At 39.8% G+C, this 18,257-nt stretch overlaps 2 protein-coding genes across 2 annotated transcripts in view; one reads left to right on the plus strand and one right to left on the minus strand.

Moving 5' to 3' along the window:
* nsmaf (neutral sphingomyelinase (N-SMase) activation associated factor) overlaps positions 1-17,255 on the minus strand; it is a 61,812-nt gene extending 44,557 nt beyond the window's left edge. The window contains exon 1 of the mRNA XM_072379080.1: positions 17,250-17,255. The gene's annotated coding sequence lies outside the window, so the exon portion shown is untranslated. The remainder of the gene's footprint in view (positions 1-17,249) is intronic.
* On the plus strand, positions 7,094-12,767 carry nrros (negative regulator of reactive oxygen species). Its single transcript, XM_072378674.1, has 3 exons — positions 7,094-7,452; positions 8,648-8,761; positions 10,307-12,767. Exons 2-3 carry the CDS (start codon positions 8,660-8,662, stop codon positions 12,260-12,262), a joined length of 2,058 nt encoding a protein of 685 aa, XP_072234775.1. The 5' UTR covers positions 7,094-7,452; positions 8,648-8,659; the 3' UTR covers positions 12,263-12,767.
* Positions 17,256-18,257: the final 1,002 nt, after the last annotated feature.

Genomic DNA, 18,257 nt, shown 5'->3' on the forward strand with positions numbered 1-18,257 from the left:
GTAAACCATCCTCTCGTACACCGATGTCTCCTAATTCGGACGTGTTGCTATATGAAAGTGTTTGAGAGTGTTTTTTTGATCTTTTCTTTGTGTATTTCTTTGATTTACGTGTTTTCTTAAACTCCCTGGCGATGTCCTCTTCTTCCACGCTTTCTTTCAGCTCTTGAAGCTGCTCACATAACAAGGTCTTTTCCTCGAGCTGTCTTCTCAAACTCTCGACCTCATTCAGCAGCGCCTCGTTGGTCTCCTTCTTCTTCATTTTAATTCTTTTTATTCTTCTACAGAGCTTAGCATTCCTCTCCTCTAAACACTCAAACTCCTGTACAAGTTCTTCTCTGGACTTGCTCTGACTTGAGGTGGCGGGTGCCTCGGAGGTTTGATGCATACTCTCCATCCTTTCGTTGCACTCGTTGAGAGTTTTTTCACAGACCAATCTGATGTAACGTTCTTCTTCCAGGTATTTTTCCACTTCTCGTAACTGAGTGGCGTACCACTCACAGTCTGCCTCTGCCCCGAGTCTTCTCTGTTTCTCTAACTCCAGCTCCGTCTTGACTCTCATGTAGTCCATTAACTTTACATAGTTTGTATCCTTGCTGTCCCGGTACTTCTTGCAGCTCTCCACAGGAGACTGGGACTGCCTCCACTCCGGCTGGGTGTCTTTTGGGGGAGTCCCTAAATTAGCTAAAGACTCAGATGTTTGCTGGGAAACCGTTGAATCGGGAGTACAAATTTCTGGCTGCAAGGATGACTGCTCAGCCCTTTCTTCCATGTCACTATCATAGGAGGCAAATTCCTCGTCGGAATATAAACTCGGACCCAACAACTGAATCTCTACAGAGGCAGAAGAGTGCTCAGATGCTGGCCGGAAAAGCGATGAGTCTGGAGTAAAAATTTGTCGCTGGGAGGGTGACGCAGCCCTTTCTTCAGTTTCTCTATGATCAGAGACAGTAATCTCCTCCTCAGAATCATAGTCCAGGCCCCACGATTTGCTACAAATCTCTGAAGAGTCAGTAAAGGGCTCGGGGGCTTGCAGGGAACGCCTTGAGTCGGGAGAGCACACTTGTTGCTGGAAGGTGGGCTTCTCGTCCCTTTCTTCTGTGTTGATGCCATAAGAGAAAATAGCCTTCTCTGCAGGATGAAAATCCAGGCCCTCCATTTCAGTGTCTTTAAAGTCGTCCCAATTAATTTGATCTGGAGATAGTTCCGTTTGAATACAGGGATGGTTTTCTGCCATTTTTGGTTTTAAAAATCAGTCTCCTGAATATATCGTTAGGCGTCGGCGAAATGTTTTCTAGCGATTTGTAATAAATGAATTTGTAATTCTTAACTTTCCTTCGCAAAAATGCTCTGTTACGGACAAATTTGAACTGGTTTGTAAAGAAACTGGTGAACCACGAGACATGGTCCAGGGTTTAAACCCTCCCTGATGACACGCTGCTCTTTGATGTATCGTAGAACGCTGGAGTGATGTCATGCGTTATGATGTCATCACGTCCTCTGATGCTGTACATTCAAATTTTTTTTTAAAAAGTAGATGATGATGTAAATGATGATGATTAGAATTTTACGGAATTTTTGAGGAAGGTTCTAGAATCGGGAGGTAATTTCCCCCCTGAAAAATCCCCTAGTCCCCATGTTGCTAGGCAACATCAACACACAAGAGCTACCTTTTTGGTCTTGCCTTTAACTTTATTTACCTATTTATTAAATTTGTATTTGTTTTTATTTATTTTCAATTGAATCCACAATCCACATTGAATTTTTTTCAGTTTCTTTCCTATTTGAGAAATGCAGTTCTTTGTATTGATTCTCTAATGAGCCTGTTTATAATTTATTAAAGAAATTCATACCGTGGTCCTACAATACACTTTTGGATGGTCTAATTTTTTAATTTAACAATTTTGCCACTTTTTTTCTGCCTCTAGTGTTTCCTCATACAAATTCTTGTGCATATTTTTTTTTGTAGATAAAATACAATCGTGTTTCCTCAGCCCTTTCTTATCTCATCGCCCCTTATAGTTAGAGCGTTAGAGCTGGGTGGGAAGGGATAGTACGGAGTGGGGTGTGTTGTTCTTGTACAGCACTTTGTGCCACACTCGGTTTAGTTTAAAATGTGCTACACAACCACTAATGCATACACAAATACTCATGAAATAAATAAATGAAACCTTTTTTTTTTTACAGTACTGTTTTTCACCTCCAGAGTTTTAGCTATAGTTGGAATGGATATCAGTGATATAGTCTGTATGTCCTCCTATATTTTATAATGGCCTTTGCTAGTTTTTATGTGCTAACAATTGAAAACAGTTCTTCTCATTTGAAAATTAGAAAATTCAAAAAGCATCTTTAAAGGTTTGTTTGATTCTGAAGGAAACATGAAGGCAGATGTAACATATATGTACCATATCTCTACATCGTGTACAGCACTGTGAGAAATTTGATCACATCTAATTTCTTCATACAGGACATGGGCACAATAACTTATTGAAACATGTGCAAACATATCTACATACAGTATATTGAGCTAAACAGAGTTTTTGCAATTCTAACAAGCTTGATATTTGGTCTGAACACCTTTATATGTCAACACAGCCTGTTATTTCTTAAAGTAGTCTTCAGGAGTAGTTCTCCAGGCTTCCTAAAGGATATTTTGGAAAGCTCTTCTTTGGATGTTGGCTACATTTTGTTCCGTTCTCTGTCAAGACGATCCCACACTGCTTCAGCAATCACAGGTCAAACCTCGGGTTGGAATTTATCACTCTATAAAACTTGTTGCCACGGATTTTCAGTCCAGCTCCTGTGTAGTTTGGCAAACCTCAGCGTTTTTTTTTTTTCCTTTGGTGATATTTTGCTTCTTTTTTTTTTTAAGAGGGGTTGTGTGCAGTCAGTGTGTTACCAACAGTAGACAGCAGCACATATTTTGATCTTCTGGTGACCCCAGAGAAGCAAAAAAGAAATATGTACTTGCTCAGACCTAAAAAATTCATGCATTTTCAAAATGAGTAGCACCACTTAGCGCTTTCCCTAACGGTTTTGCAACATGGACTACATAATGCTGATCTACTCCATCTAGAAGTGCTGCGGAGTAAAAATACACAACATAGTGATCATTCCAACCGCTATGAAACTTTTGAGGTTTGATTTTTTTATTTAATTCTTTTTTTGAATCGACAAGAAATTTGCTCTTCAAGTGGCCTCATGCTAAATAGCTTTTAGCTTTAGCTCGCCCATCAGGAAACCGTCTGCTCCTTCAAAAGACTTCCATATAATGCTGTATATGTGGTATGACACCAACTACACATTGGTGCTTCACACAACCCTACTGCAAAGAAACCGAAAAAGGCCTTTAAGAACGGCTTCCCTTCCCTGGGGACAATTTCTGATGAGGTTTTGGTGAACGGAAGATGCTCAACTGAAGGGCCAGATGCATCTCTCAGTTTCTGTGTCAGGCCTTGGTTGGATTTGTTTCCCATCTCTTAAGGACATCACTTTCAGATACTGTTCATCAGATTTGGCTATTTTTTTGTTTTTTTCTATAGGCCTGTTTCTTCTTTTGTCCTCCACTTATGCAGTATTCTACTTTTTTTTTTACAGGGGACACTACATATCCTGCTGACATATGCCAAGGTTTCAGCCAATAGTTTTTTGGGAATTATCTTGTTGATGCCAAAATCTCATTTTATGTCAAACGGTGTAATATTTGCCTATCTTCATAAGTGCAACCAAAGGAATAGGAACAAATCTTGTGAGAAAGTGTCTTTTTTTTGATAAATCGTTTGTCAACTGTGGACACAATACCGGCTCATCCCTTGAGTTAGGTGTTTTTTTGTCTATTTTTTTATGTTAACCCACATTCACTGACTAATAAATTATTCTTAAATCACACTGGGTTTGAATAGCGCTGTGTAATACAGCCTATCCTTTTTACCACAAGAGGGTAGTAGCTGTCTGTGTGCCTGCTATGCAAATATCTTTACAACACAGAGAGCCTGGTCTCAAGAGGATTGAGATCTTTCTATTAATGTGTGCGTAAATGTCACTAGCTATAAACAGTTGAGTAACACATGAGCTGGAAATACAGCTAAATAAATTATGCAGGCTTAAAAACAGACACTATAATGGAAATCATCTAATCTCATCACCATCTTCCAGTTTTTTTGGTGTGTTGGTTGGTTAAGTCGTAATCTTTCTTAGGAGCCGCCCACATCCCCCGTTGAGTGATGGGACTTTACACACCAATGCTTAAACCTCTTCCTTAGTTCTCAAAAACAGAATGCAAATGTTGATTTTACCAGGTTTCGATAAGGCCTCAACCGTTGAAAGGTGCCCAGTGAATTCACTCGTTTTGCTACACAGGCTCACATCACTGTACCAGTGCAGGTTTGGAGCTGCTTTACCGCAATTTGCTAAAAAAAAAACACATTGATGAGAAAATGTCTTCTGTCGTATGCTTAGCCACATCTGGAGGTGTGAAAAAATCAGCCAATGTAAATTACACTGAAAGCCACTACAAGCAACCTCACTGAAATAATACTGGAGACATAAATACTTACAGTATAAGGCAGAGGACTAAATAAGAACCCAAAATCTGCACCTTTAAATCATTCATGCAGCATGAGTGAGGCTGAAAGCAGGACTGCAAAGGTCTCTTTTAGCTTTCACTGTTCACTGTTGCTCATCAAAAATACATTGTCTGTATTCTGGAATATGTCTGAATGCATTTCCTCCAACATTAAACTCCACCTTGTCAGACTCCAATATGTTTGTCGGGGGTTTGCCTTGTTGCAGCGATTTTGGGTGTTAACAAATATCAGCAGTGGTGGCTTCCTAGAGAGGTTAGCATAGCTGTATGCTACATTATCGGTGATATCAGAAGTGGAGATTACTTCTTCATGAAGAGAAGAATGGAAATTTTGTATAAGAAGCTGACAAGCTTTCCCTCAACTGTGCTGCTTAGCTGGCCAATATGTTTACAGTATATGCACAGTGAAGTCGGGCTATGGTTTTAGCTCTGTTGGGCCATTTATCTGGATTAAGGTCTTTGTCCTAGTACAAAAACACATGAAGGGAGCAGATTTATTGACTGAATGTTTTCAAATGTGAAAGTGGTGAAAAGGTCTGGACTGCAGGAGGGTCAGTCCAACACCTGGATTCTTACTGGAGGGCCATGCTGTTGCAGTATGCAGTTTTGCCTTATCTTGCTGGTCTATGCAAGGCCTTCCCTGGAATCTGAATGGTAGCATATGTTGTTCAAAAATCTCTACATACAGCTTTCAGAATTGACGGTACCTTTGGTTGCTCCTTCCGCAGGCACTAATCCACCCCCATACTGTCAGAAATGCAGGCTTTTGAACTGAGTGCTGACAACAAGACAGATGGGCCTCGTGAAAATGAAATGTCTTTCATTTTCAATTTCAACTTAACACTGAGGAACATAATTCTAGAATTTATCCACAATTTGTCGACACAGCAGTTTGGCAGACCACTGAACCTCTGCCCATCTTTACGTCTAAGAGACTCTGCCTCTCCAAGGTGCTCTCTTTATACTGAGTCATGTTACTGACCTGTTGCCATGTAACTTAATCTGATGCAACAAGTTCATCCAGCTGTTTCTTTTGAGTACCGCTTACTTTTCCAGCCTTTTGTTATTCCCATTTCAATTTTTTGAAGTCATGTCGCTGTCCTCAAAATTCAAGGTAAGCTAATATTTTTCATAAAATAGTGAAAATCTCTCACTTTCAACATTTGATATACAGTCTATGTTTTATTGTGAATACAATATTGGTTTATGAGATCTGCAAATCTGTGCATTCTTTTTAAATTTACATTTCATAAAGCACACCAGTGTCTTTAGGATTAGGGTTAGGGTTGTACATCAAGCAACAGGTGATGACATGCCTCCTCGTGTCTTGTCAGCGTCTGAATTCTAAACGGTTCAAAACATCACCAACCAAAACAATAGACAATCAATTTACTGGCAATCTGGTGCCATGTGGAGCAGTGAACTGGACGGCTTTAAGACTCTGTGTATTTTGTACAAGCTGTACGCTTTACTGTTTTTAACAAATGTCAGAAATTGTTACCGGCTTTTTCTTTCTCTGCCCACCGGCTTCTGAATAATTAGATTTAGTGGGATTTCAGTTGGTCTAACACAGTGTTTCTCAATTCCGGTCCTCATGACCCACTGCCCTGCATGTTTTCAATGTTTCCCTCCTCCACCACACCTGATTCAAATGATCAGCTCATCATCAAGCTCTGCAGTGGCCTGATAAGGAGTCATTCATTTGAATCAGGTGTGGTGGAGGAGGGAAACATTGAAAACATGCAGGGCAGTGGGTCATGAGGACCGGAATTGAGTAACACTGGTCTAACATGTTTCTATGTATTTCAAAGGTTTGGGTTTAGCCAGACTAACGCAATAATTAAAATTTTCTAACATTATGTACGCGCACAGCTGAGTGAGTCCAAACAGACTCTTATTCATTAGAAAATCATTCTGTCACCCAAACCTATAGTGGAGTCAGAAGTGAGAGCTTGAGATGTCCTGTGTGAAAACAGGAAGGAATCACCAACAAATCAACCCTCCAAAGACAGCTCCAGCACTTCCTGATTCCTAATTCCCTATTCTTGTTCACTTACTGGTGACAAAGGATACTCGAGCTAACAACTGAAAACCAACCTGACATTAAAAAAAAGCTATTAGTGGCTGGAAAACACGCAAAAAAAGACGTGTATAAAAATGTGTTTGGTTGCTGAAAGGTGCCATGTTGTAAAGGTATTCATTTTTTAAACCCTAACCCAAGTAATACATTAGGGTACATATATGCTCTATTTGAGAAAGCTGCATTCACTTAATCATTCTCTTGATTTCTTGTGTTACACTGTCTGGCCCAAAAGCAATGTGACCCTGATTATATTATTTCAACAGAATATTGAGTGAGGATGCATATGTATATCTCTTCTGCTGTGACAGGCCGAAAATAAGGCAGGAAGGGTGTGTATATTGAGTGGTTTCCTCTCGAGTAGGTTGACTGATCAGAACGAGCGGAGAGTGTGAAGGGTGTGTTCTCACTGGGTTTTTGTGGTGGCACTTGTGCTAGGAGCCTTAAGTCGTCTGTACAACAACACAACTGCTGTGATGTTGTGAAGAGAGAGAAAGGAAAGCGTGCACAGTCCCTGCTGAGAGCTGTTGAGCCTGCACTCGCCTTCCTGTGGCCCTGGGCTTGAGAACCTCAGTGTGATTGCAGCTTGTCCATGTGACTCAGCTTCCGTTGCCTGCCTGCTTCCGTGAAGAGTAAAAAAAGGGGCATCAGTGCTTCAGTCAGAGCAGAGCAGCGCAGCGCAGATGAACTTCACACTCATGAGAGCACTCTTTGCAACAGCAAGTCAACCAGCGATATGGTCAGGGGAGCAACCATCAGTGGCTTAGGAAATCCACACCTAACCACCAGTGTAAGTAAATGCACTGTGCACTAATCTACGATAGCAACATGCACTTATACCCCGCTAAAAGAAGAAAAAGTAAGCATGCCAAATTTGGACATGCTTAGTCTTAGGTGCATTTGAGCAAGATGCATAAATGTTGTGCTTTGGAGTATGATATAAACATATAGTGTACTAACGCATGAAAACAAGCCTTAAATTTGTAATGTGAGCGCTTTACTTGATCCCGACTTATATGTTTATGTTTATGAAGATCAGCTGTATAATGTTTAGGAACAGTCAGGAATTAGTTTTCTGCAAATATATTTTTCTTCACAGCAGTTAACAGTTGTGACAAACTGTGTTCTCCAATCTTACACAAGCCTAGTTATTCACTGTGAACTAGGGAGAAGCTGTTTGAAGTGCTGTAAAACACGGCAGCAAAAAGAGCTGAAACGTTCAAACGAAAAAGGTTATATCCATCACTAATATGAACCTCTATGTTAACGTGTCAGCATTAGAAATGCAGTCCAAAGATTCAAGATGCATGTCAGGTAAAACGGAACACAAAATCTCCACATTCAGTAGGCGTGACGGTGGTTTGAAATGAAATTTGAACAAAGCTTCTTTTCACAGGAGAAAATATGGTATATTTCACTGCAACCTAAGATGGGACTTTAATTAATAAAATCTAAACTTATATACAAGAGAGAAGGAAACCACCTCCTGTACACGCAGTTGATATCCTGTAAATATTTGAACAGGACAAAATCACAAAAATTTCTCAACTTGAAACGCACGCTAGAAAGTGAAATACTTCACTTAACAGCATGAATATTTTTTTCAAATGAGTTGGAAACTGATGCCTGGCTATCTAAGTTTGGTCCCTCTGTCAAACTGCTATCGAATTCTTCCAGTCACACAGTCCACATAGCGTGGAGAAATGGATTTGACCAGTTTTTATGCACAGTTATGCAGTATATATCAATTTCAAGGCATAATTTCCCCAACGCTAAGTTAGTCATTACATGCAAATCATAATAACTGTGGTTTCAAACTGAAGATGGACACAACCACTGCATCTTTACTGATATCAAAACAAAAAAAAGCTTTTCTGTACTGCAGGACTGCACTGATATTCAGTATCAGTAATGTGAAAGTATAGTAATCAGTAAGCCATCAGAAAGTTTCATCCTACAATTCATCCTACAATTTTTCTGAACAGTGAGATGATAAAATGCCAGTCCACGGACTCACTCGCATCCTGCTCTGTCTGCTACCCATGTGGAGAGTCCTGGTACCAGTTTCAAGTTATCCACAACACATCCCGTGCCAGCTGGTAAGATGTCTTTCTTTCTCTCAGCTCGACTTAATGACAGCCAAACCACAAACAGAAACAGTGTCGGGAACAAAAGTGAAGGTTCAGAGATTGTCCCGCGTAGAGTGTTGTAGAATTTAGACAGAATTCTTACTCACGATCAAAAGGTAAGATAATAAAAGAGAAGAGAAATTCTAGCATTTTTAGATAACAAGGATAAAATTATGTAATATGAAACTAATAAACTGATTGACTGTGGTAAATCAGTTCATATAAAAACAATTATAATAACAATGAATTGTCAATTAAAGTGAACATTACATATTATAACAAAATAACAATATAAATGATGCAGTACCTAAAAGAAGACTCTAAAATCTAATGATTAAACATCACAGGAAAGATTGTATATATTGATATTTAGCAAACATTTTAAAATAAATATTTTCAGCTCCTGTCACATTATGTACAAATTCAACTACCCCTTTACCCTTTAAAATGACTACCTCACCTTCTATTAAGCCGCGATCAGTTCATCTGTGAAGCTGGCTTTGGGTGGGGGCTCTGTATCTCTTTTGCAGAAAGTAACAGTAGTTTTTATTAATGATAAATTCACTATGTCAAACTTTTGCTTGAATGGTTACTCAGCAGAGAATAAAAACAGAGAATTACCTGCTGTAAAGTAGATTTTGGAAAATGTCTCACAGGAATGAAAATAACGCAAAATAACCCTCAGTTGCACTTTTTTTCTGGCATGTTCACAAAAAGTGGCAGACAGGAAATATCTAAAGAAACAAACATACAAATAAATGAATAAATTGAGAAGCATTAAATTCTATTAAGAGCAAGCTGAGCCTTAAAAAGTACTTCAGACGTTTGTGTAAATCATTGCTAATAAAATGCTAACAATGCTAAAATACCACAAGAGATTGGCAACATTTTGAAGAGTCGATTATTATGAGGTTGACAAGACTATGAGTCTGTTCCAGTGAGTCTACGACCTTGTCAGATCATACTGGTGCTTTAACCTAAATGCTAATATGAGCAATATGAGCTAAAATGCTCACAAGCACAATGTTAACATTGCAGTTAAAGCTAACATTAGCATCATTCGGACAGCATTCATTTGGCGAGTGTCTGGTCAAAGGACAACAAGAAACTGGGGCCTTATAGCTGTGTTAGGGGAAAAGTCATGGGATAACAAAAATTCTATTGGGACATCTGACGTCTGTAGCAAATTTTAAAGCCATTCATTAAATGCTTGCTAACACATTTTAGCCTGACAGCCCAAAATGATATGATGCTGTGTAGTGTCAATTGATATCATAGTTTTACCGAAATCTTTCTGACAGAAAGTAGACCTAATGCACTAAGAACCTATTTGATCCCCGTGATTAATGTCCCTGGACCTGGTAAAATAGTCAATCGTATGACGATGCTGTGCAGATCTTGAAATTTAAACGTCATGCCAAATAGAAGTAGTTCTAAAAAGCCACAACATTATTTTCCCACCAATAGACACATGATGCATTCACATAAATGTATGTGCTCTCATTTTCTTTACAGATGCAAAGGACGGCTCTCTGCAATAATCGCAAGTTGTCCTCTGTGCCTGCAGGACTGCCTACCAACATTGAGGAGCTTCAGCTTAACTACAATGATATTGTAACACTACGGAACAACTCTCTTCTACTTTATCCCTCACTAAACACCCTGAGTTTGGCTTGTAATAGCTTGGACAGATTAGAATCAAACACTTTCAAAGACTCAAATTTGTTAGAAAGCCTAAATCTTGCAAACAACAATCTTGACATTGGCTATCAAGAAACAAGCATTGCATTAAGAAAGCTTCCCGGTATTAGAATTCTAGATCTTTCTGAGAATAAGCTCAATAATGAAATGGCTTCCCTGCTTCTCCAAAATCTGACATCCCTGGAGTATCTCAATCTTTCTGGAAACCTCTTGAGAAGACTGGATGAGACCTCGTTCAGGGATCTCCAGCAACTCAAAGACCTGGATCTACAAAGAAACATAATCTTTGAAATCGACGGTGCCTTCGACGGCAATTCAAAACTCCAGCGGCTGAACCTGGCCTTCAACTATCTGCCTTGCCTAACTGAGTTTCACATGACCCAGCTGGTCGTCCTCAATGCCAGCCACAACTCCATAGAGTGGTTCATCTCGACACAGGAACTCAGCGACACTTTCCAGCTAGAGACCCTCGACTTGTCACATAACAAACTCTTCTTTTTTCCCTTCTTGCCCAGCCAGAGTAAATTACGGAACCTTTACCTGTCCCACAACATTGTGAGATTCTATGAACAGATGGCAAACAATGTTTCCTTCCCCAACTCAACCTCAGCAGTTGAGTTCTACAATCTGCAGAAATACAATAATAACGTAACTGCTGAGTTGTGGGATGATAATCTTCATGGTGACATTTCTGCTGTAGAGATTTTAGATCTAAGAGGGAACCAGGTGGCATATTTCCCTCAAGGATTCATCCAAAAAATGCCTTCCCTGTCAAGACTTCGAATGAGCACAAACTGCCTGGAAACCTTCAATCTCACATCAGAACAGTTCTCTGGAGCCTTGTGTGAGCTGGATATTAGCAACAACAGACTGAACCAGATTTCAGCAGATGATAGTACACTTGCTGCTCTTGGCAATTTGACATACTTTAACCTGAGCCTTAATGATCTGAAGCAGCTGCCCATGGGGTTATTTTCCTTACTGCAAAGCATCCGGTCAGTGGATCTCAGCTATAACAACATTGACATTTGCCATTCTGATGAAGCTGAAATGAGCACACACACTCTCCCAGGTTGTGTGGATTGGAAAAATATTATTTCCCTGAGACAGATTTACCTTAAAGGATGCAGCCTTGACATAATTCCAACCTCTGCATTCACAGGGATGTCACTAACACACTTAGAACTGTCTGATAACCCTGGTCTCACTGTCCAAAATTCATTACAAAGTTTGAGCAGCACGTTGCAGCATCTAGGTTTAGGGAACACGCAAATAAAAGACCTTGACTTCTCCAGTTTCCAAAGACTGAAGTCTTTAAATCTTTCAAATAACCATCTTCCCTGTCTCCCATCTTCACTTCAAAATACTGACCTGAAAGTGCTTGACTTGAGAGACAATAGACTGTTGACTATCCCATCTGGTCAGGCTTATGCCCTCGCCTCAAAGCTTCAAACTGTTTTCCTCACAGGAAATCCGTTCAACTGCTGCCAAACAGAATGGTTCAGGACATTTGAAACAACAAAGACGGTCAACATGGTTGGACAGTCAAATATCAAATGTGAAGATCTCTTCCAGCTGACACACCGAGTGGAAGACTCCCAATCATTTTTGTGTTTGGAGGCCGGGGAATCGATGCTCTGGTACATTCTGCTGTTTGTACCTGTTTGTGTTTCTTTAATAGGCATCTCCATTGTTGTTCTCCTAACCTTTAAGCCCAAACTGCTGCAAAAATCGATCAAAAAGAGATATTTGAAACCTACATCTTACTGATACTTTATAAACCCTTAACGTAACTGGACTTTGTTCAGTATATTATTGACAAGTGTGGCTGAATGTACATTCAAAATAAATTCAGTAAATGCGATTCTAAAACTGTCTTCAATATATATTTAAACAAAGCAGTGTTCCGTTTTTCACATTGTTCGGTGAATTGTGGTTGAACACCCAATCTTAATCCAGGTACCGTGATGTAAAAATGTGGCCTTGTTCATGTGGGACTTGGTGTGTGTGTGTGTCAAGATATGCAGAAGTAGTGTGATGCAAACTGTTGCTATAAGCAGCAGAGGAAACATGAAATTTCCTGTTTTGCTAAGATGTGCAGCAACTGCCCAGTTCTGTATCTTAAAGAGGAGGGGTTTGCGGTTTCCTTCCCATCAGTGAGACAAAGATGCATCACCAACATGAGATTCCAGTGTGTCTCGTGATGACTTGGTTTTGACCCATATACAGATTCTGGAAAGCCTAATCTGCTCCGCAACTCGCATTAATGCATTAATAAGTTCAAATGTATGGCTATAAAGACAAGCCTGTCATAAAAATTAAACAGAATGTTTGTGAGTGATTCTCAGTTTATCATTTCTCAACCTTTGCATGTTAAGTGTACAGCTTTTCAGCAGTGGGTAGGCTGACAGATCAGTGCCGTACAGAGTGCCGGGGACTAACCAGAAAGTAACCAAAATACCGCTGTGGTGATGCTCAGGGTCATGGTGGTTGCAACATAAAAAGAGAAACCAGAATGAAGCTAAGTCAAAGCCTCGAAACATCATAATTATTTTTAGTTTTTTTTTTACACATCCTTGACATTATAAGTTAGCTACAATCGAAACATTTTGGCCATGTGTTGGGCAAAGAAGACTAAAAAAGAGTGAAAAAGTGTAAGATGATGGAATACCTTCAAATTAGAGCAGCAGATGGTTAAAGATAGAGAAAACAAAAAGCTTTTTTTTGTTTGGACGTCAATTTCTTAACAGGACATGTCAACGGCGACTCATCCTGCAGTAATGGATCCGTTCAGAAGTCTACCATAAAGCAAAAGACAACAAAATATCAGGGCAGAACAAAGGTTGTCAGTTTCGATCAGGAAATTAGCTGCGGCTAAATTTAAACCAGAGATTTCTGGGGAACTTACTGGAGGCTAGAAATGGACATGGAGCGATAAGGTGCCGATACCAGCCTGATAACGATAAGAAGGAACTTGAAAAAACGAACTGAGGAAGGCTCTTTGCTGCCGGTCAGATTGTTGACAAGAGGAATTCAATTTGATTACTCAGCTTTCACAAAAAAATTGCAGCCGTAACAATTTTGTAGGCAAGTCAACATAGAACTGCACTGAGTTGACACATGTGGTATAGGAAGTTAACAGCGTATTGGACTGCAAATGCAGATTGATGCTGCTGATTATCATTTGTAAAACAGCCCAGCTGTGGTGAAGGCGTTCAGACTCGAGGTTAGTTACCAAATACAAACCTGAAAAGGCAAAGCATGGGTAAAAATAGTGCCTGAGCGTGTGCTCATTCTTTCTACGGCAGCGGTCACTGATGAGTGCAAATGAGCATGGAGAAGTGAAATTTGATGTGAAGTCGTCAAATGACATTCATCCTGACAGCAGGAGGGCATTGAGCAACATGTAAGCTACAATCTACAAAAAAAAAAAGAAGTATAGCTGGGCACAGTAAACCAGAATTAGTCAGGGACTTGCACAATGTAGAGAAAAGAAAAAGAAAAGAAAAAAAAACACTTTCAGGTTTAAGGCTTTACATCTCAGGACATAATAAAGAATCCCCTGGGCCTTACCAGGATTTAATATGAGGTAAATAATACCTCAAATTAACATTATGTGACATATTACACTGTATCATTATATATTTCACAAAACAAAACTAAGTACTCCCCATCATTCAGTAGCTGATAGAACCATCTTTAGTTGCAATAAGTTGAAAAAAAAACGTTTTCCATGTAATGCAATCAGTGTTGCATCATTTTGGAGGGATTTCCTGACATCTGATCATTGCAAAGCTCTCTTTAGGTCCCAGCAGAGAATTTCAGTTAGGTTGAGGTCTGGACTTTGACTGGGCCATTGCAACACCTTGATTCTTTCTCAGCCATTCGGCAGTCGCTTCACATTCACCTCTTACTCTAAGATACTTTGGTATACAGTGGAATTCATTGCCGGACCGAGTGGCTTCATCATCTCGATCATCACCCCTCCACCATTTGTTCTTGACAGTTGACATGAGGTGTTTGTGCTGCTAAGTTGTGTTTGGTTTTCACTAAACATGGTGTTACACGTTATGACTAAACATCTACGCTTTGGACTCGACTTTAACAGTTTTTCAGGAGTCCTATGGTTTATTTAGAGGCAACTTTGCAAATCTATGCCTTGTTACCATGTTCTTTTTTTTCTTAATGTTTTTATTTCCATTTTAAGTGGGGCTGTGAAATACTTATCATCACGGCCATCCTGCCACTTCTAAACTGTCTCTGTGGGAGTTTGCTGTGGCTACATACAAGTGTTGAAACACCGTCTTTACGTTGCACAATGGTGCGTTTGTCGGATAATGCTGCAGTTATAAAATCAGGATTTTTAGAAGAGCAGAGTTACAGTCCAGAAAGGCTTTGGGCAACCACAAGTCGGCTTAAAGTCTTAATAGACTGAATTTGAGCCTAACATGTTTACATGGACAGTCTTGATCAGGCTATTAGATAAGCTTACTGACTCACCTGCAGTAGACAGATAAGACATATGTATATATGTATGTATATAAATATATATTTTCTACGACGTTTCCATTCATGTGATGACATCTAACATGACAGGAAGCACCCTTAGCAACCCACGGGATGGTCAGGTGGGCCAGCCCCTGTCAGTTGACTTATCTTTAAACACTTTATGCAAGATAACCCTCTTAAGGGGGAAGGTGGGGAGGGTGTAAAAAAGTTGAGGACGTTTAGACTGCAGGTTCGATTTTTAAAGACAGACTGTGAGTAAAATTGTTGACCAGTAAATTAATCAGATTGGTGTGTCCAGGCATCATTGGCCCAACTGCATGGGAGTGGTAACAAGAAATGTGGCGACTTCCTTCTTTTTTGAGCAGCTTGTTGCAGCGAGCCTTTGCTGCACATTAGGCTACATTTACTACAAGGACTGCTGCAGCTGATTGGAATGCTGAAATTGGCTCAAATTCTTTTCCTTCAAAGTCCCACCAGGAAATCTATCAGCATTTATTCTGAAACGGATGTTAAGTTTGGGCCATGTTGGTACTAGTTGAATAATAAAGTTGACTAGCTGATCATGTCAGTTAATACCCATTACCTACGGGTTTCGACAATCGACACATAAATATACCTTTAGCAAAAAGTAGTATATTTGAAGTTCTTTTTATTAAGTATGCTTGAGTAAGTATAGAAAGAATACTACGGACCATGTACTTGTAGTGTACTAGAAAGTATACTAATTTGATACTTCTTTGGACTAAATTGGAACATTTTGAAGTTCATAAAAGTATACTTTATGTATACATTATAAGGTAATTTTAAGTTTACAGAAGTACAACAAGTACACTCATCTATACTACCAGTGTACAAGGTATATACTTCAAATCCACATTTAAGTTTATTAAAAAATAACTTTGAGTTATTTATGTTATTTAGTTTTATGCATTTGGCAGATGCTTTTATCCAAAGCGACTTACACTGGTAGGCGGGTAGGATAAGGGGGTCTTGCCTAAGGAGGTAGTACCTTTCTGCCCCCTGCCACAGTTTTAGTATAAAATAAGTGTACTCACTAGAATAAACTACTTTTTGCTAAGGTTAGCTCTGTGTATTCTTAACTAACCGATGCAATGGTGGTGACCTTTTGCAACGAGCCACTTTGACATTCTGTGTTCCCACACCTTCGTGTGATTATCACCGTATATAATCTGTGGCAGAGTGTTGTCTGATCACCCCGACTTAACTGCTGAAAACTGAACACCTTGCTTTCACTTATAAATGCTGTCCTCACGCAGACTCAACCCCCTGACGTGAAGCTGATAACAAGCAGCTCGTTTCGGGGTTTTTTTCCTTTCTACCTGCATTTTCTGTTGCAGCTGCTTCAAAGGCTCGCTCAGGAGTCTTTAAGATGCACTGCACAAATGGCAGATCTCAAGTGTTTTGACAGTTGTCAACATCTGACAGAAGAGGACTGAAGAAAGAGGAAGTGCTTTTTCTCAGGCATGCTATCACTCATCTCATCAGTGAGAACTGGTTAACTCTGCCTTTATTTAACTAGATGGGGTTTGCTTTCAGAGTGGCAAATTTTACTTTTTTTTTTTTTTAAAACAAATAGAATTTAGAAAAAGAACCAAATTTGGGGAAGCAGAATAGCTCTACTGAAAAGTTATGATCACTGCTACTGCGTGACTTGTACCAGTAGAAGTTTTGCCAGTCAGCTCTGTGGTGAGGCTTTGGTTTGGTGTCCGTTTTTCCTCAAAGAGCCTAACTCTAACACAAATGACCTCTGAGGCTTTGAGCCTCTCCTTCTCATTAGGCTCATAAAGACTAAATGGCATTAAAGTCCATTCAAGAGCCATCAACTGCTTACCTTTAACCTCAAGTTTTGCCTGTGGTCATACACTGGTAAATAAGAATATTGGCCAGTGAAATGAGATGTACAGGCTGCTTCTTAGTCAACCGGCAGTTTGCAAAAACTCACTTCCTCTTAACCCTTCCTGCTCTTATGACAGGCACAGATAGGGGCCTCCACACTAGTTTAGCCTGGATGAGAGATAAAAGTGCGAGTGACGAATAAACACCATAAATACATGTGGAAAACATCAAGTAACGTAAGGCAATAGCCACATATATAACCAACATTCAGATTTCTGTACCCTGCACGAAGCCCCCGGCTAACCCGTTACATCTGAAGATGAAATGCAAGATAAAAACATTGGATTCTCCTGCTTCTGGAATCTTAGAAATCAAAATATCCATCAGTCACTTGAGTCTTGGGAGCATAGTTGGAAGTCTTTGAGTCATATGTATGTTACTGTTTGTGTTGTTTTTTTTCACTACTTGTTCCAAATGTTCTTGTTCCTGGTGACCATAACAGAAATGGCTTATATGTGAACCTAAAGTGCATTGTTTCTTAAGATCTGCGTTCCATTTCTAAAAATCTGACATGTAGGACCTATACGGAGGATTCGTGGAGAAAATCAATTCTAAGAGTATTCATTTCCAAGTTTGCCAAAGGTGATTTGGCATGTGGGGAACCTGCACTATTCTGTGGTGTTCTGAATAAGGATAGTGCATGCAGTCAGTCTGCGAGACAGAATAAGTTTGATCCGACACGATTGAGATTTTTCTTTTCGTTGGTTGCATTTACCCAAAGTGCACCTTTTTATGGTTCAGATGGGCTCCATCACGTTGCCTGCCCCGCCCTCTAGTGGTCCCCTCGGCGAGCATGAATCCCCAGCGCGAGGCCTTCATTTCCCAGCCATGAAATCTCAAAATGCTTCTTTTATTGCTTTATATATTGGTATATTTATTTTACAACGGTATGCAATCATATCAGTTACACACAAAACAGAAAGCAGAGGTGTAATGATATACTTAAATTTCCCAGAATTAGACAAAATAGTTTGGGGGGGCAAAAAAAAACATCAAGTTGAAATGCAAGTTCAGAGGAAACCAAGGCAAGTTAATAATCTCATAAAGATACGGCTTTACTTTTAGGTGTTTTTTGCTTTTTTAAAGAACAAAACCGGAGAAATAAATATCGTGTGCAATTCTCAACAGTAGGCAATGTTTTCACTTAATCAGACAGCAGCCGTTTTCTGGTTCTGAAGTATTCAGCTAACATGGTGGAGAGTTGGGTTTCATGGGCTTCAACGCTTAGAGAGGAGGCTGACCTGAGAGTCTCAACACTGCAAAGTGTCATGGAGTCGTCTGCCGTGCCGGTTCAATAACTGCGTGGCTTACAGCGGGCTGCGGCTGCTCTTATTCTGCC

The sequence above is a fragment of the Leuresthes tenuis genome, unplaced genomic scaffold, assembly GCF_036924035.1.
Source record: "Leuresthes tenuis unplaced genomic scaffold, fLeuTen1.0.hap1 SCAF_24, whole genome shotgun sequence".
Lineage (NCBI taxonomy): Eukaryota > Metazoa > Chordata > Actinopteri > Atheriniformes > Atherinopsidae > Leuresthes > Leuresthes tenuis.

What these genes read in the sequence shown, in the direction of transcription:
- nrros (XM_072378674.1), top strand. Translation starts at nt 8,660, where the DNA reads ATGCCAGTCCACGGACTCACTCGCATCCTGCTCTGTCTGCTACCCATG. An exon ending in AACACATCCCGTGCCAGCTG is followed by an intron (nt 8,762 to 10,306) that starts GTAAGATGTCTT and finishes TTTTCTTTACAG; the next exon opens with ATGCAAAGGACGGCTCTCTG.